Here is a 25,951-nt window from a genome sequence, read left to right as displayed (position 1 = left end):
ATTAATTCATTATTATCATTAGGCACAACAGTCATTCCACCTTTTTTAGGTACCACTTGTACAGGACTAATCCAAGGACTATCAGAAATAGGATAAATTATTCCTGCATCTAACCATTTTAAAACTTCTTTCTTAACTACTTCTTGCATGTTAGGGTTCAATCTTCTTTGACTTTGAACAACAGGTTTATAATCTTCTTCTAGCAAAATTTTATGCATACAAACAGATGGGCTTATTCCATTAAGATCAGAAATAGTCCAACCAATTGCTTTCTTTCTTTCTCTTAAAACACGCAAAAGTTTATCTAATTTTTCATCAGATAGTGAAGCATTTACAATCACAGGAAAGGAATCATTTTCACCTAGAAAAGCATATTTTAGATGTGATGGTAGAGGCTTTAACTCTAAAGTAGGTGCTTGCACAGTAGAGGGAGGAGGAAGAGGATTACCTTTCTCGAGTTTCTCAAATTGATTACCTCTTTTCTTCCATGAAGGGCATGCCTCTAGAGCATTGGCCATTTCCAACACCTCAATATCATCATTATGGGATGTACCTGCACTTGTTAGACATACTTCAAGGGTATCTTTAGAAATAGAATCAATCATTTCTTTATTTAATTCATCAAGCACATCAACTCTAAACACATGGTCAGTAAAAGAAGGATATTTGGCAGATTTAAATAAATTGAATTGCACTTCTTCTTCACCAATTTTAAAAGTTAACTTGCCATTTTTAACATCAATTACAGTACCAGCAGTAGCCAAAAATGGTCTTCCAAGAATAATAGGCACGTCAACATCCTCATCCATATCAAGAATAACGAAATCAACAGGTATAATGAATTTACCAACTTTCATTAGCACATTTTCTACTACACCTAGAGGATATTTAACAGACCTATCAGCAAGTTGCAAAGAAATAGTAGTGCGTTTTAAATCATTTAAACCAAGCTTCTTGTAAATAGACAATGGCATTAGAGACACACTTGCACCTAAGTCACATAAAGCTTTAGAAAAATTAACATCACCAATAGTGCAAGGAATAGAAAAGCTGCCAGGATCTTTTAATTTAGGAGGAAGCTTATTCTGAATTACAGCACTACATTCTTCACTCAAAGCAATAGTTTCATAATCTTCCAATTTCCTCTTTTTAGACATGATTTCTTTAAGAAATTTAGAATATGAAGGAATTTGCATCAATGCATCAGCAAACGGAATATTAACTTGCAATTGCTTAAACATTTTAAGAAATTTTTCAAATTGATGATCCACTTTATTTTGCTTAAGCCTTTGGGGAAAAGGAATGGGAGGTACATAAGGCTTAACAGGAATAGGGGTAGGATTAGAACCATCACTGCCTAGTTCAGGTTGCTTTTCAGGTTCAACTTCAGCATTTTCATCAATTAGCTCTTTAGCCTTGGCTTGAAGAGTTACATCATCAAGGGTTTTACCACTTCTTAAGGTTACAACTTTGCATTGCTCTTTAGGGTTAACCTCAGTTTGACTAGGCAGTGTTCCTTGGTTTCTAGAATTAATAGCATTAGCCAATTGGCCTAACTGAACTTCCACATTTTTGTTTGAATTAGCTAATTGATCAACCTTATTTTCCAATTTTATGATTCTCTCAGAAGTAGCATTAGCAAGTTTTTCAATAGCCAATTCCCATGAGGGTCTCTCTTGTTGTGGTTGTTGTCTTTGAGGGAAACCAGGTGGATTTTGTGGTCTAAGGTTATTACCTTGGTTTCCTTGATCTCTCCAAGAAAAATTAGGATGGTTCTTCCAGCCAGGGTTATAAGTATTAGAGTAGGGGTCATTTTGTGATCGATTATAATTTGAAACATATTGAGCTTGTTCAAAATTAAGACAATCATTACTAGCATGTGCACCCCCACAATTATCACAAGATAAATCAGGACTAGAAATAAGACTAACATTACTCATTTTACTGAAAATTTTAGTCAAGTTATCAACCTTAGCATTTAACATGTTAATACCATCCACATCATACATCCCTGTACTCTTTTTAGCAACTGACCTTTCACTAGAACAACCATAATTATTAAAAGCAAGTTCTTCTAATAACTTATTAGCCTCTTCAGTAGTCTTACTCATTAAAGCACCACCTGCTGCAGCATCTATAGTACTTCTAATAGAGTGATTTAAGCCATTATAAAAAGTTTGAACAAGTAGCCAATCAGGTATTCCATGGTGAGGACATTGGTGTTGCAAATCTTTAAACCTTTCCCAAGACTCATATAATGACTCTAATTCATTTTGAGTGAAATTAGTAATATCATTACGCAATTTAGCCGTTTTAGCAGGTGGGAAAAATTTATTTAGAAAAGCTTGAGATAAAGAAGTCCAAGTGGTAAAAGGATCAGACGATTTAGAGGACAACCATTTTCTTGCCTTATCTCTAAGTGAAAATGAAAACAACCTAAGTCTAATAGCATCTTCACTTACACCATTCATCTTAATGGTATCACATTTTTCAAGAAAATTAGCTAAATGTTCTAATGGACATTCCACAGGTGACCCACCAAACTGATCTTGCTGAACAATATGAATTAACGCAGGCTTAAGTTCAAAATTATTAGCTTGGACAGAAGGTCTTACTATACTTGCAGAGGTTGAACTAGCATCGGGCATTGCATACTCCCGTAGCATCTTGGGCGGTGAATCTCCCATGTTTTCTGTTTCTGAGAAAAGCGACTCCAAGTTAGGAATTACAAGTTCTTGTTCAGAGATTTGGAGTCTCCTTAACGCGTGCAACGTTCTTTCGATTTCTGGATCAAAAGGGATTAGAGGACGATTAGTACGTGGCATACACTAAAATAACAATAAAAAGTAGACTAAAATGCTGTAACTAAAACAGAAACTGAAACTCAGAGATAGCAAAATTATAGAATAGGCAGAATTTTTTTTTTTTTTTTTTTTTTTGTAAACTGCTGCTGTGTGTGCAGTAGCAATCTAACAGTGACAGAATTTTTCCAGACTACCAAATACAGAAAACAGAAAATACCTGCAGCAAAATTTATTTTATTTTTTCAGACTCTAAACGACACAAAACAGAAAATAAATAACTAATAGAAACAAAATAAAACTGGCAGAAACTAAAATAGAGTCTAAACTAATACGAAAGTTTCTATGGTATGATATTGAATTATTGCCTCCCCGGCAACGGCGCCAAAAACTTGGTCGGGTCTAAATCTACCGCAAGTGTACGGGTCAATTACAGTAAATATAGGGTGAGCAAGGTATCGTATCCACAAGGAGGTCTACTCAAGTACCAAATTAAGAAACTAGAATATTATTTAGACGACGAAAATATGAGAAAAGTAGTACTAAACTATAAACGATTAAGGCTTGCAAACTAATAAAACGATAGACAATAATAAGAAGTAGTTCTAGGTTTCGGGTTTCGCCAATTACTCTCTATAATGAAATTAAACTAATTGCAGGGTTGAACATATATAATATAACAATGATCGAATTACCAATAGTATGTAATCTCCTCTTCCAAGGTAGAAAACGCATATTTAAATCAACATTATGTCTACTTCCGTGATCACAACAATTGAAATAAACTCATTAAGAATAAGAATTCAAAAGGACCACCCCAAGTGTATAACTATTCCTAAAATTATACTACTTGATGTTTGGTAATCCCACGAACTAGTATTGAAATTTCACTTCCGCTAATAATCCAATACCTTAAACATACAATCAATTGGCCAGATTAAAAGTACGAATTAAAACAAGATTATCAAATTGCATTCATATAAATCAAACCCAAACAATATAATTCAATTCATTGATAAATTATAATGGACTACATCCCTAACCTAGAACAAAGAGATTTAGCTAGACATGGAGATTAAGAAAACACAACTAATTGATGAAGAATTGATACTAATAAACATATTAAATCAAACCAAAATCAACCAATTGCATAAACTAAAAGGATGAAGAGTAAACTCCAATTGAAGTGGTTGAACGCTGCTCTTCGTCTCCTGCGTGTGTGCGTTCCTCCCCCTGCCCCTCCTTCTGCTGTTTCTTAAATACAGTAGAGTATTTTGAGGGTTTTTTTTCCTCCTTTCATTTCCTCTGCCGCTTCTCCCTTTTTTGTGGGTTTTAGTTAGTGGGTTTTTCAACCCACATTCTCTTAATTGAGGAAGTGTGCTCGTGGGATTGTGGCGATTTGTGGGAATCCTTGTGGGCTTCCTTTGTTCTTTTTTATGTTTGTGATTCAACTTGCAACAAACCTGTTCACATAATGAAGATGGGGTTTCTTAACTTCTTTTGCCAATTTAGTAAAATAGTAGCATAATGTAAGTATAATTAATTAAAAATAATTCATTAAACTTAATAAAGTAGATCTCGTGATAAGACATTAAAATCTATATAAACACTTAAATAATACTCTAAAATAGCATAAAAATGATATAATAAAGTATATAAAATATGGACTTATCAATAGCTCTGCTTCTGGCCTTCTTGTTCCTCATGGTAATTTTTTTACAAGACCCTTTATTCTCCTAGTCTTTGTAACTGAGTACACACTTAAACAATCAAGCACTTATTAGTTTGTAAGCAAGTGAGGTTGTGTCATCATCAAAATCATTAAGTCCAACAACAACAACAACAACAACAACAACAATAATAATAATAATAATAATAATAATAATAATAATAATCAATAAGTAATAAATAATAATAATAATAATAATAATCATCAATAAATAATAATAATAATAATAATAACAAAAAAAAAAAAATAATAATAATAATAATAATAATAATAATAATAATCAATAAATAATAATAATAATAATCAATAATTAATAATAATAATAATATTAATAATAATAATAATATTAATAATATTATTATTATTATTATTAATAATATGTACATTTGTATATACACATATGTATAGTAATAAATAATCAATAAATAATCAAAGATCACTAATCCGTAATTAAAAATCACTAATTAATAAGTTCAGTTCAGCTCAGTTCAGTTCAGTTCAGTTCAGTTCAGCTGAGTTCAGTCAATCGGAACAAGCCCTAAGCTAATCTAAAGATATATAATATAAAAACAATTATTTGATTTATAGAGGTGAAAAAATAAAGTGAAACATGGTATGTAAACAGTGTAATTGTCAAAGTGATACATTTAAAAAAAAACGGAGGAAGTACTTAGCATTAAAAAAAAAAAAGATGCTAAGTAGAGTTTTTCTTGTACTTTTTGGAGTTTTCTATAATATTATTAAAAATTTAGCATTTTTTAAATAAAATTCTAAAGTCGGTCCAAAGCGGTCCAGTCCAGGTTTTGGACTGATTTTTCGGTTCGGTCCGGGTTCGATCCAGCTTAATCGGTCCAAGTCTTCGGTTCTTGAAATTTAAATTTTTGATTTTCAATTTGGTCTGATTCGGTCTTAGACCGATGAACAACCCTACCAATATATGCCATCAGTCTCAATTATTGAAACAAAAATCCTTATTTCATCACAACTTTTTGATGCCTCATACATTAATCAAGTATCGTATTTCATCTTAATTAAACACGTTTCTTATTACTTGTAATTTTTTTTTTTTTTTTGCCAAACTTGTAATTAATATAATTAGTGTTAGGCCACGGCGATATCCCGAGTTACTGCATTATTTCCATGCTAAGAAATCTTTATTAATATTTAATTTTTATTAAATGACATGTAATATGGTAATAGCTTAATGACTAAGGGTCTGTTCACATTTACTTAATTTCAATTTAGTTCAATTCAGTTCAGCTCTAATCAATTCAGTTCAGCTCCTAATTTCCTTCTCTCATAAAATATTCATTTCAGCTCTGTTCAGTTCAGTTCAGCTCCAATCAGTTCAATTCATCTCCAATTAGTTCAGTTCAGTAAATGTGAACAGGAAAATGTTGAAAGTTAAACTTGAGGTTGTGGGTTCAAACTTGTAAGAACCAATACATAGTATAGATTTCATTATTTATTTTTAGACATGGAATGTAAATGAGGAGAGCACCACGTGGCACCTAAACTTTTTTAGGAACGCCTTGAGTAGAGTGCCACGTGGCACCTATATTTCTTTAGGATCACCTTTTAATATATATTATACTTTGTAGATTTCATTATGTTTGCTACATTAGATGAATAATTGATGCTATTTTTTTTTTATTTTTTTATTTTTTTTTTTTTTTTTGGGTGTAAAAAGAGCCGATAAGCAAAAAATGGAGAAAAGATTTAATCTTAAGTCTTGAGTACGAAACCTCGAGACTTTAACCAACTACCTGAAGACTTTAAGCAAATAAGTTACTTGATCAAGTTAGTTGATCCTTTACATGAATTCCAATTACGATCTACGAATAAAACATAGTATGTTCTTGTAGCAAAATTTTAGTGGAAGTTTCAAAGAGTTGTTTAAAAACCCTTTTCACTAGAGTGCCTTAGTACAACATAAACATAAAAAAGGACTTTTAATCGAATCCTCCCTTTGAGTAAACTCGAGTTCCCAGTTGTCTAACTCAGCTATGTGATAGATGTCCTACACTCCTACATAGTATTCACAATTCATTTGTTAAAATTTCCAAGCAGTTGACCCAGATTTGGCCCTTAAATGGAGAATCAATTTATTCAATCTAGTCACTTGATAAACTTGAGAGTTGGCACTTTGATCTTTATGTACTCTATTAATTATATACTATGTATTTGCTAGAATATAACAGGTACAACAAACATTTAAGTTGGAAACCAACTTCAACCATGACAATCTGCTGTAGGGAATTGATCTACATACTTTGAGAAGTTCCCCATCCACATTGTTAGGATATAACTTTCGGAGATGGCTAAAGACAAACATACAATGCTGAGGTACTAAGATTCGTACTACATATATTCATATTCCCTCTTTAAACTAACAAGTGGATCAATGACCTTCCTCCATCCATTGTAATCTACTGGAGAGCCAACATCAGGCAAAGGAAAGCCATTCACAAAAAAAGCCGGAGTTCCATAGACACCTCTTGAACAACCATACTGCATGTACGGTAGAGATGCAATGAGCACAATATAGAAAGCAAACTTTTGACAGGGATTAGTGTGATTTTAAACTAGAGAGTCAGAGTTTAAGGAACTTTGATGGCTTATATACCTTGAATGAAACCCTTGTTTTGAGATCAGTCTTCCTGTCACTGAAGCCAGATTTTACATCAGAGTGATAAGCATGACCTACAGATTTTGTTACAAAGTCGACAATGTGGTCTAAAATCTCATTTCTCGTCATGCTGCTAGTCTCTGAGTTGTAGAACTTATTCTGTATCACACATATAGCAAGGCTTAATTAGCAAGAAACAACAAATCATAGTACACATTGATGCTCTCGAACTCCTACAGTTGGGTCATTAATTTGGAGGAGGGGAGGGAGGGTGCAGGATCACATGTAGCAGCACAATACTACATCTTACAGATAACAATTTAAAATCACGTTAGTTGTTTCAAGCAGATTTGGTTGTACATACTACATTACTACTTAAATCCTCTAGGCTTCAACTTCACAACAGAATCAAGCAGGCGATAAATTCCAGCCATGGTAGGAAAAGACATGAACTTTCAATGAAGACATTAAGTATTGAGCCAGACGTTGCACAGCCAATGAGCCAAACACTGATAATTAATGACAGATCCATCAGTGTTACAACCTCAAATGGTTACAGTTTTGCACCTGAAATAGCTAAAAACTGCTAAAAGGTAGGAATTTCTCAAACGAACCGCACTCCTTCGTATATGTCAGGAGTCCATTGATGTTAGACCACAACAAACAATTCCAAGTTTCCAGAGAGGTCACGTCGTTCATAAAGTCTCAAATTGAAGAACACATAATAAAACAATTCCAAAACAACAATGCAGAAACGGTTACAATTCAGGCAGAGAGCTGGACTAATCATGAAAGACTGCATTCCTGAAACATATAAAGGAAAAAAAAAAAAAAAAAAAACATCAAGAGCATTTTACCTGATCCTTGAAGAAACTTTCCCATAAGGGGTATGTTGCAGAACTGTTCAATTCATTAACAATATGCAATGCTCGAGATGTTGCAAACGCATTATCATGGTACCTGAAATACAATAGCAATAGCATCAATATCACAATTAAGACATTCTGAAGGGGGACGATTTCCAAATTCCAATAGATATTGCTCTGACAATAAAATGGTATGTTGAGCTAAAAAAGCTAATATGTCTACGAATTGATCAAAATAAAATTCTTAATTTAAGATACATATGCTCATAATCATGGTACTAACTACCAAGATTAAGAAAACATGAATTATTGTTTTTCCTTATCAAAGATGTCATATCAGCACTTCGTGTTCTCTAAAATAATGTTCCTGTAGGTCATCTGGAAATCAAATCTCTTATACTACGTACTATATAGTATACTATGTCTATCTTAAATCCGTAATTTTACACTCGAGTGTAGGATGGATACCCCGTTTCTATCCCCTAGACTAATTAAGGAGTCAATTTTAAATGAAGATTGTTCTCTTAATGTACTGCTTTAATCCAATTTTAAAATCAGTACTGTAATTGAGATTATTGGTCAGTAAATTTCAAACTAAACCCTTTAACCTAATCTAACAATCAATTCCCAATAAAAGCAATAAGAACCCGACATCAATTGAGTGTGTGATGCATCATACAAAACACGAGCCAAATCCAATCAAATTGAAAATCAAAGAAAATAATGCCATTGATAAACACTAAAATGTAAGCAACACTAAAAAAAATTGAAAGGGTTGACTTACGGAAGAGGGAAAGGATGAACAACAAGGGAGACTTTAGAACCATATAAATGAAGAACTTGTTTGAGAGGAGGCCAAGCATCACGAGAATCTGGGCAAACAGGGTCAAAGAAAGCTTCAATTAAAATACTTTCTGGGTTGAATTTCTTGGGATTTCCATACACAAAACCATCAAATTTTGCAGGAATTAATTGAGCTTGAACTATCCATTTTGATTGGGGATGAATAATTGTAATAATTAGATTAAGAAGAAGAAAGGAAAGAATTGTGAATTGGGCCCGCATTTTGTTTCTCTAATCTGTCGGACAATATTATGTCTAAGTTCGAGTTGGATGCTATTTATGGTCGAGAAAATTGGAAAACAAAAGGCGTGGAAGGTAACGAGTACACAATTGCATGCGTATGAATGATCAGTAGATGCGCACAAGTGCACAACACAAAGAAGCACGCGTCATTTGTAGCAATCACACACCCCCACTAGTAAAATGTCTTGTGAAGTTGTGAGTTGAGTAATGAACTCATGATACTACGAGTCTGTTTTTATTGACTGAATTGAGCTGAACAGAATTGAACTTATTAGAGCTAAATAGAACTGAACTGAGCTGAAATGAATATTTTATGAGAAAAAGAAAATTAGGAGCTGAGCTGAACTTAACTGAAAATAATATGATGGAACCAGAGCCTATGTATGTTAGTATGTATTTGTCAAAAGTTGACCCAATTCAATCTAATTTGTATTTGAATTGAAGTTGGTTTAAACTTCAAAAACACTTCTCTCTAAAAATTTGCCTTAAAAACACTTCTCTCTCTTTTTATATTAGTTCCTGAATGATCTACATGTACATTATTCATTATAGTGTATAAATTACAAATAGAGGTGGAAGATTTGACCATGTAGCCAATTGGCTCAATTGTATATACATCTTTAATCTTAACCACCAGACCAAGACCATGTAATATAGGATATCAACTTATTTAATTTCAGTTTTTATCTTTCTCTTTTATCATTGATCATAATTGGCGTTTTGATAATAAACTCAATTTTAATTGATTAAATCAATTCATAGCATAAATAAAATCACACTTCATTAAAAAAAAAAAAAAAAAAAAAAAAAAAAAAAAAAAAAAAAAAAAAAAAAAAAAACTGCCAAGTTTAAGATTGGTGCAAATATAAATACTACTATTTACTTCTTATTGAAACACCACCGTTAATTAGGGCTGAGCAAAACTACCCGAAAAACCGAAAACCCGTTCCGTTACCGTTTCCGAAAATTAGGGTACCCGATCCGATAACCATAACGGTTCGGGTACCCGTTCCGATAATTTGTTATCGGGTATGGTTTTTGGGTATCATTTTAAAATTAACGGGTACCCGTTCCGTTCCGATAAGCAATTATTTTGTTTTTTTTCCTACTTAAATCTATCTTTTCAATATTTAAACTCTTACATTACTTCATAATCACTATAAATATCAATAATTAGTAATGTTATTAATAATTCGGTTAAGATCATGTGGTATTGTTGTTAATTAGTGTTAAAAAATATCATAATAACTAATTTTATAAGTTTAATTATCACTATTGGATACTTTATTGGGTACCCGATAACCGTTCCGAAAATACGGGTACCCGAAGTCCGGGTACTCGAACTTATCGGTTCGGGTTATGAATATCACTTTTAGTAATATTGGTTATCGGGTACCCGAACCGTTAGTACTAACGGTACGGGTACCCGTCCCTTGCTCACCCCTACCGTCAATATCAAGCCAAGTTAAGTTAGTTATATGCTTGCTAGGATACAGTTTAGGCTCATGTCCAGTCATATTCAAGTTAGATGTTGTGTTTTAGTTAAAGTAGTTTAGGTTGTAGACGGGTTAAAGCATGTTAGTTTTGCTTGATATTGAACAGACGATTTAAATGTTAGGTTTATCTAGGGTCATACTGAGAATAAAATGGCGTGGAAGTACATTTGGACATGGTTGGACTAGTTGACATGACATGAAATGGTACGTCCTAGCAAGAGACTTCTACTACAAGCGTGTGTGCCTAACATGTCACAAGAAGCTAAGCACTTCAATAGGCCTTGGGATGTGAACATCTTTAAAATCTAATATACTAGTGTGTATATATATATATATATATATATATATATATATATATATATATATATATATATATATATATATATATATATATATATATATATATATATATATATATATATATATATATATATATATATATATATATACTATTTTCGACCTTTTTCCTTTAATTTTATTTAGTTTTGCAATTTGAATTTCAATAAATCTACACAAGTAGTGTAGATATTCGTCCGTCTCCCTATGGTGGAGTCGTTAGTTTTAGTTAGTTTAGTTGTTTGTTTTTTTTTTTAAGGTTTGTTTGTGTATTAGGGTTCATAAAAAAAGTAATCATCTTTTGCCCTATTGTCAATTCTTTGGTAAAGATTTGTTCGGGATCGCAACGATTGTCAAATTTTCAAATGCGTTCAGGCGAATCAGATGAGAATCATCCTTACGGCTACAACAAATCGTTAGACCGTCTCTCCGAAAAGGCTGTATATTCCAGCGATGTGTGCGAGAGATGTACCACAGTGCAAGATCTTTTCAACGATCGTAGCTATGATGAAGGAAAACCTAATTTGATTCAATTTTATATATTTGTTAATTTAGATTTCATTTGTAGATGTCGGATGACTTTTTATTAATGAATTGATTTGTTTCAAATATATATATATATATATATATATATATATATATATATATATATATGAAGGAGAGCTCTTTCCTAAGTTTTTAGAAAGTCATGTAGGATTTAATTTTTTCAGCGCGCCATGTAGGATAATAAATTTTAGTGGTAGCCAATTAAATACGAGATTATTAATTATATCTAAATATATACCAAATTTTAGCACATAAATATACGTATAAAAAATTATTTTAAAAAATTCAAACAAATTGTGTATCGCACGGGCTGCATCTAGTTTAGTATAAAGCCAACAAAAGCACAACAAGACAATCTTTGCGAGTTTGTGCACTTGAATTATTTGCTAATTTACCAAAAAAGAAATCAAGAAGGTCCACTGTTACGAAAAATGGAAGATACCAAGTATACAAATGCATGCGTATGAATCTAAAATGCGACAAGAAGTACATATCGTTTGTAAGAAATTGTAACCTTCCTACAAAAATGAAAGAAAACCTTTGTGTTATGACTTATGAGTCATGATACATTTCATCTAAATACTTGGTCAAAAATATTAGTCCGATCTACATAATTTGTATTAAAATATTGTATCTAACTTAGGCTATGCTGGTTTTATTGACCTATGTAGTTAATTTGATACGGACTGAGAAGATAAGATGGTGTGGAACTCTGGAAAACTGGAAGTATAGTTGGGCATGATCAGACCAGTTTGATATGATATGAATAAGGTGCGTCCTAGCAAGAGACTGCTACAAGCCTTAGTGCCTAAAGTGGCACAAGAAGCTGAGCACTTCGACTGGCCTTAGGATCTAAACGTTTTTAGAATTTGGTATGAAGCCAACATAAGCACTTGAATTATTGCTAATTTACCCCCCCCCCCCAAAAAAAAAGAATTATTGCTCAATCAATCAATGCTTTTATTCCATAAGTAGGGTCGGCTACATGAGCCAAATTTGATTATTCCGTGTAATCATCAATAAAGATTCTCCTCCAACATCCCTTATGATCCATTGCTTAATTCTTTACCAAAAATAAAATAAAATTAAATTAAGAGAGTATGTTGTCATGAAACATGGAAGGTATCAAGTATATAAATGCATGTGTATATTGTATGAGTCTAAATTGCGACAGGAAGCACTATTATTTATAAGAAATTGTAACCATCCTACAGAAAATAAAAAAAAGCCTTGTGTTATGACTTATGAGTCATGATACGTTTCATCTATATACTTGGTCAAAAATATTAGTCTGATGAATATAATTCTTATTAGAATATGTAGTATAAGCTATGTTGGTTTTATTGACCTATGTCATTAGTCAATTCGGCGTTGACCCCCAAATCGGGAGAAAAGCGCTAACTAAATGAACTATCTCTCAATCTCACTTCTCTAACTATTATGAGCCATAAAAAGTCATTTTAAATCACACACTTCAAAAAATATGCCTTGGTGAGCGGAGTGAGCTGATTGCCTGCTTATACAATGTAGGTAAACATTAAACTCTTCACGTTTTCCACAAGACTTGTCCCACAATATAGCGAAGATAAAGGATAAAGAAACAAACTTCTTAAAAAAAAGTTTCTTAATTTCAAATGTTCTGATGCAAAAAAAATAGTGGTCTTTATTTACATAGTTCCTCCGCCACATTGTTTTAGCTAATAGAAAGAAGATGATTGTACACAAACATAGACTTGAAATACTAAAATTCCCAGTTCACTCATTCATCTTACTTCTTTGAACAAACAAGTGGATCAATAACCTTCCTCCATGCTTTGTAGTCTATAGCAGAGCCTTCATCAGGTAATGCAAAGCCATTGACAAAGAAAGACGGTGTTCCAATCACGCCCCGTGAACTAGCATACTGCCGGCAAAGCATAGAGAGTTACAATGAGCGTTATATAGAAAACGAACTCTTAAGACACTAATCATGATCAACTAGAAAAAATCTAATGGGAAATTTACTGGTTTATGTACCTTGAACGAAACTCTTGTTTTTTTATCAGTATTCGGATCATTGAGCCCATATATTAAATCAGACTTGTATTTTTCACCTATGGTTTTTGTTACAAAGTCTACTATGTGATCAACGGCCTCGTTTCTTGTCCAATTACTAGTCTTCTCGTTGTAAAATTGTTCCTGCATTACATATAGCATATAGGAAGGCTAAAGTTAGCAGGAAACAGCAATTTAATTATGTATATTATCTCAAATATACAAATACATTTCCGGTATGTATCAGAAATAATAAAGATGTCCATTTACGTATATAGTGTCAATTGTTGCCGAGGCTTAAAACCAAAGATTACATGATCACTGGTTGATAATAGGAAGAAAAATCACACCAAATAAAAAATAATAGGAAGAAAAAAGATGCGAAAGATTTGGTACATTTTGTTAATCCAATTACTCATATATTTGGTAGAGCTAGTATATATCTTCTACCACATAAATAGACAAGTAGTTAAGTACATAACTCAGAAAAAGGCTTAATTCATTTAATCAATTAATCAAATACTATAAGTAGACAAGTAGTTAAGTACATAACTCAGAAAAAGGCTTAATTCATTAAATCAATTAGTCAAATACTCCAAATATATATACTTCCTCCGTTTTTTTATTATTGCACCATATGAATTGAGTACAAATATTTTGGTAGTGGAAAAAAGTAAGAGAGAGAAAGGTAAAAATACAAAATTGCCCATGTGACATATTGATAAACTAAAAAATAAGTGTGAAAAAGCAAGGATATGTTGGGTATTTGTAGTGTGAACACAAATAATTTTTTTCTAAAGAGGAAATGGTGCAATATTTGTGAAACTTCCTAAAAAGGCAAGTGGTGCAATAATAAAAGAACGGAGGAAGTATTTGGCTGGTATACATTTGTACGGTATCTTTTATAGCCTAGATTATAGCCATGATATAAACAAGTTGTAACATTGCATAATATACAAGCATAATTCACAGCTACAAGCTATGACAGAATTTGAGAGTAGCTTGGACTAAGATAGTAGTATATTGGTATATACATCATAATAACATAGAATGATAGATGATATATAAGGCCATATATACAAAATTTATACATGTACAATGCACAAATCGGCAAAAGTATTCATGAAATAAAAACTTGATAAATGTGTAGAGATGCAGAATATCAAAGCATCACCTATTAACCTAATGTAACCAATTCAAATAACCACAACCATCCGATGATCAATTAGCTTAGTTCGTTAAAGTCTTAAAAGCTGATGATATTCAAGGAGAATAAATCCCGTTTACAATAATACTCTGCCATTGTGGCAAAAAATACACATAGAGCCAGCATGAATGTACATACCTGACCCTTGAAGAAACTTTCCCATAAGGGAAATGTCGCAGATTTGTTCAATTCGTTAACTACATGAATTGCCCGGGATGAAACATACGCATTGTCATGGTACCTTAAATACATTTACAAGAAAATTTTCAATCTATTTAACACGAGTATATCAACAAGTACAAACTTATAAACAAACCATCCACGATTAATAGATCTTGCACGGTCTCCAAAACATATTTTTGACTAGTACGTAACATTAATTACAACAATTGAAACAAAATTTTTAGTCCAGCAGGCATTTATTAATAAATTCAAACTAAGGATATGCAACATTAAAATATCATCAGTTCATCACCTTGTAAAAAAAGGTAACAATAAATAGTAGAACTCATAAGCTTTTACATAGGAGTAATGCTTACAATCAAATTTATAAAACCTTCATGAAAAGGTTAATGGTATTTTGAAACAAAGGGAGTATAATAAATAATAAACACGAAAAAACGAAAGCAAAGACTTATAAAAGTAAGTATTTTAGAGACATACGGAAGAGGAAAAGGATGAACAACAAGAGAGAGTTTGGAGCCATAATGGTGAAGGGCATGTTTGAGAGGAGGCCAAGAGTCTCGAGTATCAGGGCAAAGTGGATCAAAGAAAGCTTCAATTAGAATTTTGTTTGGGTTGAATTGCCTTGAATTTCCATGCACAAATCCGTCGAAATTTGGAGGAATTACTTGCGCTTCAACCACCCATTTTAATTGAGAGTGAACAAGAATAAATGAAATAAATGTGAATAATAAAATTGGGGAGTGTTTTGCTAGCATTTTTACTCTGCTCTATTTGCACACCTTTTGGCAAATGATATGATATAAAGAGAAAAAGGATTGATGCTATTTATAGCCGAGAAATTTCAAAAGTAAAGATATTACGGGGTATCGTGTAGTTGTGTTCAAGAAAAAGGAAATTTTTTTTTTTGTTAAATCAAAAAGGAAATAATTATTAGTGGAAAAGTAATGTTCATATTGTTCAACTTTATCTTTGAAACTTTCATTTTTTTTGAAAGTTTATCTGCATACAGTAAAGATCGATGACTAAAGATCAAGAGAAAAATCAAAGAAGAAAATAATCTGAACTAATTTCTTGAATTTTACCATTATTCCACAGTATCTAGTCATACTATGTAGTACTATACGTCTACACGTAATGTCTAGTTGAGCAAGTCATTAATTATCTTGAATTTATATCATTTGTATTGACAAGTATAAATGAATAAAATGATATATGTCAATCTATATCTTCCAAAAAAAAAAAAAAAATTGTCAATATATTAATCTTCTTCTAATTAGTGTCCAAATTCAAGGCTTATTCTTTTGCAATCTCTTTTTTTTTTTTTTTTTTTTTTTTTTTTTTTTTTTTAAGAAGCGATAACCAATTATTATTAAAGGAGGTTCATTTCTGCCAAAGTTGTTATGCTTTGGGGAAAGGTACCTAAGCGAACAAGTTCAGAATTACATCCAGTATCCCACCTTGCAACTAAATGGGCAACGGTGTTACAAGAACACTTAATATGCTTAAAAGAACAAAAATAAAAAAGACAAGCTATTGTTTCTAATATCATCATAGATAAGGTGGATCGGGGATACACCACTTCTTGAGCTCTTCAAGGCAGCCACCACATTCACATAATCGGTCTCAACTTCAATTGAATTGCAGCCTAACTCCCAGCCAACATAACACCGTAGCGTATCGTCATTGCCCCAGCAATCTCGGGGGTCGTACCAAACACTTTCTTCACTGCTGCAGCGACAATAACATCATCAGCATCCCTAAGCATGACGCCTAACCCCACCAGCGAACCCACCAACACATGAGCATCAGTGTTCACTTTTGTTAGAATATATTCCAAATATATTCTTTGACTTTATATTATTGTATATAATCTGTTTAGCAAGTGTATATCTCTTAGCATAATCCTAGCCTAGAATACAGCTAACGGTTGCCGAGTTTATCTCGATACTTTGTATATTTATACTCCATGCTAATCAATGAAAGGGCGACGATCATAATCTTTCATGGTATCAGATTTGTTTCGATCCTAATCTCCTCTCCTACGGCCCATCTTCTTATCCCTTTTCCTTTTCTTCTTCTTCTTCCGCTGCTACCTTTCATGGCTGAGGCTACCAAATATCACCCCGCCTTGACTATCACTAACGTCAAGTCCTTAATTCCGATAACTTTGGACGCCAATCATGGCATGTACCACTCTTGGGCCGCTCTATTCAAGGTGTTATGTCGGGTTCATGACCTTACATCACACATCATCCCTCCTACGGAGCCCTCTGAACTTGCTGCTTACGAGGCATCCAAGAAGGCTGACATATCTTTTTGGAAACGACTCGATGCGACCCACAGCAGGTCTCGTCCAACTCACAACAGTAGTAGTGGCAGGTCCGTAGGTTGAGAGGGGATGCAGCACCTTCTCAGCATATTTATTATAGTCTTGTACGAGTCTTGAAAAGCCTGTAGCTAACATCACACCATTCGGCCTCTCCCCTTGGTACACCATCATGTTTCTCCTTTTCCACACTGCCCACATTAGTGCAGCCATGGCACACACCACACTCGCATCCACCTTCTGGCCTAGCCAAGTCCACAATTCACCAAAGTTCGAGCGAGGAGCATCATTAAGTAAGTCTTTATACTCACTAAGGTTCCATATTTCCCTAGCAATAACACAATCAAGCAAGGAGTGAATCACCGTCTCACTTACCCCACAAAATTGACAGCTCGCATCAGTTATAATGTGACACTACACAAGTCGTTCTTTAACGGCCATGTTCCCCTTCACCCGAATTCAAGTTAGGTATGACCCGACCCGATATTTTGGGCAGCCTTGGGAAATCAATTTTATGCAATTTTAGTTTTTTTTTTCCCAACCTGAAATTGCAATAAGCCTATTGTAGACCCTGGTCCATCTAGAACTAGATGGACCACCGGGCCAATAAACCTCATATCTTGCGGCCCAAACACTCTCAAAATTTATTCAGTTTCTTTCTTTATGTTATTTCGCTGCAACAACATATATCTCTCCTCTGCAACAGCTTTCATTTATTACTTTCATTTCATTTTTCAATTGCTCAACTAGTTACCTCTCTCCTCTATGAATATCCATGGAAGATAAACAAGAAAAAGGTCCAGAAAGGTAATTAAATATCTGAACAACTTAAAACTTCTTTAGATTTCTTTAAATTCGTTAATTGATTTCTTTCGAAATTGTTGTAATTTGTTAAAATTATTTAAATTTTTGTAATTTGTGAATAATTTCATAACATTTTTCACATTTTTTTAGAAACTTGACAAATTATTCTACAAGTAGTGATTAAGATGAATTGTTGAAGCTAATCCAATCGATTTCAAGGCATGCAGTGCAATTGTTCGGATATTTTTACCAAATGTTCAAAATTTGCGATGTTCACATTTTTTTAATAAAAAGTTCAAATTTTGAAATTTTTCAGATTTTTTTACTAAATGTTCAAAAGTAAAGGCGTGGTATATTGCGATTGTTCAAATATTTTTATTAAATATTCAAATTTTACGATGTTCGGTTTTTTTTACTAAATGTTCAAAATATGCAATTGTTCAATTTTTTTTACAAAATGTTCAAAACTATAGGCGTGATACATTGCGATTGTTCAAATTTTTTACTAAATGTTCAAAAAATTTGATGTTTAGTTCAAATTTTTTTACTAAATGTTCAAAATTTGCAATCGTTCAGATTTTTTTACTAAATGTACAAAAGTATGGGCATGGTACAATGCGATTGTTCAAATATTTTTACTAAATGTTCAAAATTTTCGATGTTTTGTTCGGATTTTTTTTACTGAATGTTCAAAAATTGCAATCGTTCATAATTTTTTAGTAAATATTCAAAAGTATAGGCGTGGTACATATAACTAATTTTGAAACAATCAATTAATAAATTTCATACAAATTAATAAGATCGATAAAATTAATCGATCAAATTAATGAAAACAATAAAAAAAAATATCAATTAATCGATCATAATTGATTGAAATCTATCATAATGGATTGAGATCGATTAGATTAGCTTCAAGAAATTCAATTAATATTAAAACAAGTATTAAATCCACAAATTCATCTCAAAAACAAAAAATAAATCAATATTGGTCACAATGAATTCATAATAACTAACTTGGATTGATCACTTCCGAAATTTTGACAGTCTCCGTCATGTTTAATGCAGCAAATCAATGGAAAATATAATGGGAAAAAAAAACCAAAGAACAGAGGAGAGAGGAAATAAGAATTTGAAAAACAAAAGAATTATAATCGAGAAAGAAAAAAAAGACAATCAGATTAAGAAGGGAAAGAGAGCTCATGTGAAGAAGGAAACAAAAAATAACAAATAAAAAAAAAAATGAAAATGGAGAAGAAAATGAAGCGTGAAATTGGCCCGAAAAGCCCGCTTGGGTAGGTTTGGGCACACATTTTCCAGCCCAAAGTTTGACCTGGCCCGACCCGACAAACAGACTTATTTTTAACCTTGAACCGGCCCGAACCCAACCCGACCCGCCCATTGATCACCTCTACCACTTCACCGAGTTCACCCTTCCATAGCTCAAAGTCTCAAACGTCAAAGTACTAGGTACTGACTTTATTTATTTATTTTTTAACTCAAATTTTCGAATGACTCCCAACTAAACATGGAATTCTAAACATATTCTTCAAATGATCACCAAAAAATTTTAAGTAAATTGCCATGTCAAACCCAGTTTTCCGATTAAGCAGATCAACCTTGACAATTCCCACCATTCTCAACTTAGCAACCTTTTCACCTGCTCGAACTCGTCAACTTCATGCCCACATTATCAAATCAGGCCTTCTCAACGACAATTCTCTCTTCTCAAAGTTACTATCTTTGTACTCAAATCACCGATGTTTCGCCGAAGCTTCCATCTTTCTTGACTCAATTGACGAACCCAGTTCTTCATCTTTCTCCATTATCATCAATGCATTGTCAAAATTCAATTTTTTTAATAATGTTGTTGATTTGTTTAGGAAAATGTTGTCTAAGGGTGTATGTCTTGATAGTTATCTTCTGCCTGCTGTGTCGAAGGCGTGTGCCGGGCTTTCGGCTTTCGAGCTTGGCAGGCAGGTTCATGGACTTGCGCAAGTATCTGGGTGTTCATTGGATGTTGTTGTGCAGTCTTCTTTAGTTCATATGTATGTGAAATGTGGTCGCTTGAGTATTGCACGTAAGGTGCTCGACGAAATTCCTGAACCAGATGTTGTCACATTTAGTGCTATGATTGCTGGTTATGCTCGAAATGGTGATGTGGGTATGGCAAAAAGACTTTTTGGTGATATGGGAAAATTGGGGTTGGAGCCTAATTTGGTGTCTTGGAATGGTTTGATAGCAGGGTTTAATCAAAGTGGAAGGCATTTGGAGGCCATACATGTGTTTCTTGATATGCATTTACGAGGTTGTCAGCCGGATGGAAGTAGTTTTTCTAGTGTTTTAGCTGCAATAGCGGACTTGGAGGTTTTGAATGTGGGAATTCAAGTTCATGGTTATGTGATCAAGAGGGGGTTTGCTTGTGATAAATGGGTTGTTAGTTCCCTTGTTGATATGTATGGTAAGTATGCTTGTGTTTCGGAGATGAAACAAGTGTTTGATGAGATGGGTTGTATGGAAATAGGCTCGTGCAATGCCTTAGTTTCTGCGCTTGCTAGGAATGGTCTTGTCAATGATGCATTAGCAATGTTTAGCCAAATGAGAGAACGCAAGATGGACCTAAATGTTGTTTCTTGGACGTCAATGATTAGTTGTTGTTCCCAAAATGGTAAAGATGTTGAGGCTTTGGAGCTTTTCACTGCTATGCAGCTTGCTGGTGTGAAGCCCAATGCCGTCACAATTCCTTGCTTGTTACCTGCCTGTGGTAACATTGCAGCATTAATGCACGGGAAAGCAGCACATTGCTTCTCTATCCGGAGGCAGATAACGAATGATGTTTTTGTTGGCAGTGCCCTCATAGACATGTATGCAAAGTGTGGCAAAATTAGGGATTCTCAGCTATGTTTTGATGCAATGCCCACCAGAAACACTGTAAGTTGGAATGCAGTAATTGGTGGATACGCTATGCATGGAAAAGACAAGGAAGCCTTGGAGATGTTTGATTTGATGCTCAAGAGTGGACAAAAACCTAACTTTATAACATTTACTTGTTTGCTATCTGCTTGTAACCAGAAAGGCCTTGTCGATGAAGGCTGGCGTTATTTCAATTGCATGCAAAAAGAGCATGGTGTTGAAGCTAAAATGGAGCATTATGCTTGCATGGTGAGCCTCCTAAGTCGTGTAGGAAAGCTTGAAGAAGCTTATTCAGTGATCAAAGAAATGCCTTTTGAACCTGATGCTTGTGTTTGGGGAGCTCTGCTGAGTTCTTGTAGAACCTACAAAAACTTAAAGCTAGGTGAAATAGCCGCCGAGAGGCTTTTTAAGTTGGAACCTAGGAATCCTGGTAACTATGTCCTTCTGTCAAACATTTATGCTTCAAAAGGCATGTGGGGTGATGTTGACAGGGTAAGGGATTTGATGAAGGATATGGGTTTAAAGAAAAACCCTGGATGCAGTTGGATTGAGATAAAGAACAAAGTCCACATGCTTCTAGCAGGGGATAGAACACATCCCCAGATGTCCCAAATTATTCATAAGATGGAAGCACTAGGCAAAGAGATGAGGAAGGCAGGTTTGGATCCTAAAATTGATTATGTGCTACAAGATGTAGAAGAGCAGGACAAGGAGCAGATGTTGTGTGGTCATAGTGAGAAGTTGGCTGTAGCTTTTGGACTCCTAAATACGCCTGCAGGGTTTCCTCTTCGTGTAATCAAGAACCTTAGAATATGTGGCGATTGCCATGCAGTTATAAAGTTTATTTCCAGCATTGAAAGGCGAGAAATTTTTGTTAGAGACACTAATCGATTTCATCATTTCAAAGATGGGGAATGTTCTTGTGGGGATCATTGGTGATTGACAAAGTCAAAATTGGGACAATATAACACTTACATGAGGATAGTAAGAGGCACCTTTCCTGACTTTAGCATCACTACTGTGCTCTACTTACCTCACAACATATATTGTCAAGAAGGTGACTTCTTGATCAAAAGAGACACCATAGTATGCCTTTGTAGTTTGTACATATATACGGGGGTTTGGTCGTATAAGAGTACAAGTATGACAGGCAAGATAGATCTTTATAGTATGCCTTTGTTGTTTGTACTTCTATACAGTTCTGGTTCCACTACAGATGCTTATTAGATTTTTGTTAGCTTTGCTTTTAATTTGAAAATTTTAGGAGTTGTCAATTTGAGTTAGGGGTTTGTCTAGTTTTTAATTTGTTGAATATTTTAAGTACCAAGTTTTGATATTGTTGTTACCACAAGATTGATGGCATAAGGAAATCAAATATAGATTATGAAAATTTTAGACATTGTTCATTATTGTTTAATGATTCAGCTGTAAGTTATTAATTGGATCATCTTTTCTTCTATTTGTTTGATGCAGAAGTACCATCTGTCTCTTTACTGAATAATCAGCAGGGTCTAGAACCTGGAATTGCTGTTTTCAGTCCTTTGCATCTGGGAGTTACTCCTGTGGTATTGCTGTTTCTTTCTTCCTTCTTCCTCTCTGAATTTACATTTTTGTCACTATTTCTCTTTTCTTTCTTCCTCTCTGAATTAACACTGTTATCACTATTGCTCTTTGGTTTATAGTTCATGTCTTATTGTCTTTTATGCTTTTGTGTTTGGATTGGTGTCCAATTTCAAACCTTTTTTCTTGTATGCACTGTTTATGCTCCTAAAATACGATTTTTTAAGGGAAGTTGTCTTTGTTAGTAATACTTTTAGTCAGGAGCTCTGCAGTGTCTTCTATTAAAAAGATTGTCCTAGGTGGATATTTTTGACCACTTGATTAATCTATTGGTACCATATATATTGAGCATAAGAGCAGTACATATATCTATTGTCATGTTCTGTTAGGTTGATTATTGACCACCTTTGAGTGAATGTTTTTTGCGCTAAACCCCTTATGGCTTTCAGGGACTTCACGGGGAATAAAAAAAATTCTCTTATCTTTAGCATTATTACTCTTTGTGCTTCATCACATAACCTTCGGTTGCATAATCTGAAACATCTATGAAATTTCATGCAGATGTTGTCTTTGGTAAACATAGACATTAGACACACTCAACAAATATTTTGCTATATTTGACACTTGCAGGACACTATTCAATATACAAGAATTCTCATAAATGAGTTACCAATATAAATAATTGGAAGGCCTAATCTATTACCCACTACTGTTACATTATCATCTCCATTATATTTGGAATGTATGGATAAATTTGTAACATCAGCTGACAGCAGTGAGATGATTTGATGCACCTAAATCCACATTTGAAGTTTTGAACTTGGATCTGAAACTTTGTTTAGTGTTGGCTGAGTTTTAGAGGCCTTTTCAGAAGTGTAGGCATGATTAAAGCCGTTGTAACACTCTAGCAGAGTGTTCCAGTTTACTGTAATTCTGACAGGTGATCTTTGTTTTGTTGTATACACATGTTGCCTCCGTGTTGACCACTGTATTTTGTCTGCCTTTGTTTGAGTTACTGCGGCCATCAGAAAATTGATCTTCCCAAAACTGTACATTATGGCTGGTAACCTTTGCCTCAGTCAGGTTTCTGGATAGTTCGATTCTTTCGTCTTCTTGCAAAGCATTTTAAGAAGTTCAACTGTGTCTGATTCAAGCGGAGTATTGATGGATGTTCTAAAGGAGCATAGTCTGCATCGATGCATCTAGACCTTGTAAATAATGAAAAGCGAGAAATTTTTGTCAGGGACACTAATTGATTTCATCATTTCAAAGACGGGGAGTATTCTTGTGGGGATCATTGGTGAAAGACACTGTCATAATTGGGACTATTTAACATTAATGAGATATTAAATGCCACCTTTCCTCAATTAAACATCACAAATTTTGCACAACTCTAATGTGTACTCATCAATAAATATTATCAAGAAAGTGACTTCTTGATTCAAGAAAGGTACTGTAGTATGCCTTTGTAGTTTGTAAATATACACAGGCATTTGGTTGTATACAAGTATGACGGGCGAGATCTGTCTATACATACTTCTATGCAGTTTTGGTTTTGTATTAGATGTCTGTTACTCCTTTCGTTTTATATTGTTCTTCTTGCTTAAAATGTGTGAGACAAAATTGGTCAAAGTAGGAAGAACAATATAAGCGGGGGGAATAGATTTTTGTTAGCCTTTTGCTATAATTTACGAAAATTAGGGGGGTTTTAATTTAGTTAGAGGCTACTGTAGTTACTAACTTGCTGAATATTTCATGTATCAAGTTTTGCTTTTGTTGTTAGTTTGTTACCACAAGAATAATGGTGCAAGTGCAACTGCGCAAGGAATCACATTTAGATCATTAAAATTGCAGAGAACTTGTTTGTTATTGATAATGATCTAGTTTCCACTATTCATATTGTAAGTTATTACAAGAATCACTGTTTTTTCTCTTTGTTTGTTGCAGAAGTGTCACCTTACTCGTATCTGGGATTGCTGTATTCAGTCTTTGAACCTGAGAGCTCTCCTCCTCTGGTATAAATGTTTCTTCTTTATAGTTTTATCAATATATCTCTTTGGTTTGGTGTACATATTTTTGTTCTCCATTGTTGCTGCTTTTGTTGCATGGTAAATCATACTTTTAGTCAGGATCTCTGCGATGACTTCTATATACGTTGATTATTTTGGAAGGTGATTATTGAACCTTTAGTGATCTATTGGTACCATACAATTTGAACTTAAGAGTGGTCAATCCGTCAAATCTATTATTATATTCTCTAGGGTGATTAATTGTTAGTGTTTATGAGCTGAAATCCTTATGGCTTACCGGGACTTCTTAGATGTATAAATAATAGAACTTCTGTTGAATAATTTAGAGAATGGTAGACAGAATTCTTGTTGTTTAAATTAAATTACTTAGGTTAAGGTGTTGTAATTTGTTTTTAAACAAATATTAGAAGCATGAACTTGGTTTAAAGGGAAGAACAAAAGAATAATGGTGAAGGTATTACAACTCTCAGTTTAGAGAAGCTGAAACAGCCCCTCTCACTGCCCGGTCAGCAGCCCGGTTAGGGTGGTGGTGGTGGACCTGTGATTAATCTCTGCTGCCCGATCGGGCAGCCGTTGCCCTACCGGGCGCGAGGGAGATGATGAATTTTGCGAATTCAACATTCAGGTTGGCCCGATCGGGCATGCCGCGGCCCGATCGGGCGCGAGTCAATTCAGTTTGTGGCTGACGGTTTTCTTCCATTATGCTTTTGTTATTTGTCAGTTGTTTTCGTGACTTTTGGCTGATAAAAAGTGCTTCTATAATATATATATATATATATGTCAAAGACATATGAAGAAAAAGGATTTTTTAAGGAGAAAAGTGGGGCGGTTCATTATTTTCTTCTTAGGAACTTGAAGAAAATAATTAGTTCCATTATTTTTTTCTTGATTTCATTTTGCAAATTCAATTATCATCATCATAATTATTATAAGTTTGATTACATTAGATCACAAACATACTACACACTGTTGTGATTGTCTTCGTTGTATCTCCTAGTAATTTCGTGATACCCGGTGTGTAAATTCAGGGTCGAAATATTATTTTGGGAAACTGATTTTGTTAAGGCCTCGAAGTGTTAATTTGTCCAATTTCGTGTCATTTTTGTGACCCGGTAAACCAATTTCCCCAACAATCCAAAGTAATATTATTCTACAAAGATGACATGGTGTAAGAATTGTCTTACAATTTCCATATTTTGGACAAATTAAGAGGAGTGGTTTTACGAAGATGGTAAAAGTTTGTAATTGCAATTTTTGGTGTCATCTCTTGGAGTGGTGTTTATTCTCAAAGTTAATGGAGGAAAAAGAAGAGTCTTTGGAGGCCACAAGGAAGAGGATCAAGCGGAAGAACGGTTTGTTCGGTACCATTAAATTGATGCAATTCGCGGTAATTCATTGTTGTTTT

The 25,951-nt window shown here is 33.8% G+C and overlaps 3 protein-coding genes and 1 non-coding gene across 4 annotated transcripts; 2 read left to right on the top strand and 2 right to left on the bottom strand.

The window, feature by feature from the left end:
- The first annotated feature begins 2,199 nt into the window (after window positions 1-2,199).
- On the top strand, window positions 2,200-2,306 carry LOC145641169 (small nucleolar RNA R71). Its single transcript, XR_014115233.1, has one exon. It is a non-coding gene; the product is annotated as a small nucleolar RNA R71 (small nucleolar RNA).
- Window positions 2,307-6,743: 4,437 nt separating this feature from the next.
- Window positions 6,744-9,152, bottom strand: LOC145640835 (uncharacterized). The gene is made up of 4 exons (XM_081692073.1): window positions 8,810-9,152; window positions 8,017-8,119; window positions 7,157-7,318; window positions 6,744-7,041 (listed from the first exon to the last, which is right to left on the bottom strand). The coding sequence occupies exons 1-4, from the start codon at window positions 9,088-9,090 to the stop codon at window positions 6,892-6,894; spliced, it is 696 nt and encodes a 231-aa protein (XP_081548199.1). The 5' UTR covers window positions 9,091-9,152; the 3' UTR covers window positions 6,744-6,891.
- Window positions 9,153-13,117: 3,965 nt separating this feature from the next.
- LOC145640834 (uncharacterized) lies at window positions 13,118-15,694 on the bottom strand. Its single transcript, XM_081692071.1, has 4 exons — window positions 15,394-15,694; window positions 14,869-14,971; window positions 13,506-13,667; window positions 13,118-13,392 (listed from the first exon to the last, which is right to left on the bottom strand). Exons 1-4 carry the CDS (start codon window positions 15,669-15,671, stop codon window positions 13,258-13,260), a joined length of 678 nt encoding a protein of 225 aa, XP_081548197.1. The 5' UTR covers window positions 15,672-15,694; the 3' UTR covers window positions 13,118-13,257.
- Window positions 15,695-19,627: 3,933 nt separating this feature from the next.
- On the top strand, window positions 19,628-22,274 carry LOC145640833 (pentatricopeptide repeat-containing protein At1g20230-like). The gene has a single exon (XM_081692070.1). It carries the CDS (start codon window positions 19,628-19,630, stop codon window positions 21,893-21,895), a length of 2,268 nt encoding a protein of 755 aa, XP_081548196.1. The 3' UTR covers window positions 21,896-22,274.
- Window positions 22,275-25,951: the final 3,677 nt, after the last annotated feature.

This window comes from Chenopodium album, chromosome 7 (assembly GCF_948465745.1).
Source record: "Chenopodium album chromosome 7, dcCheAlbu1.1, whole genome shotgun sequence".
NCBI lineage: Eukaryota > Viridiplantae > Streptophyta > Magnoliopsida > Caryophyllales > Amaranthaceae > Chenopodium > Chenopodium album.
The sequence above is the reverse complement of the archived record's forward strand: the minus strand, read 5'-3'. Positions and strand labels throughout refer to the sequence as shown.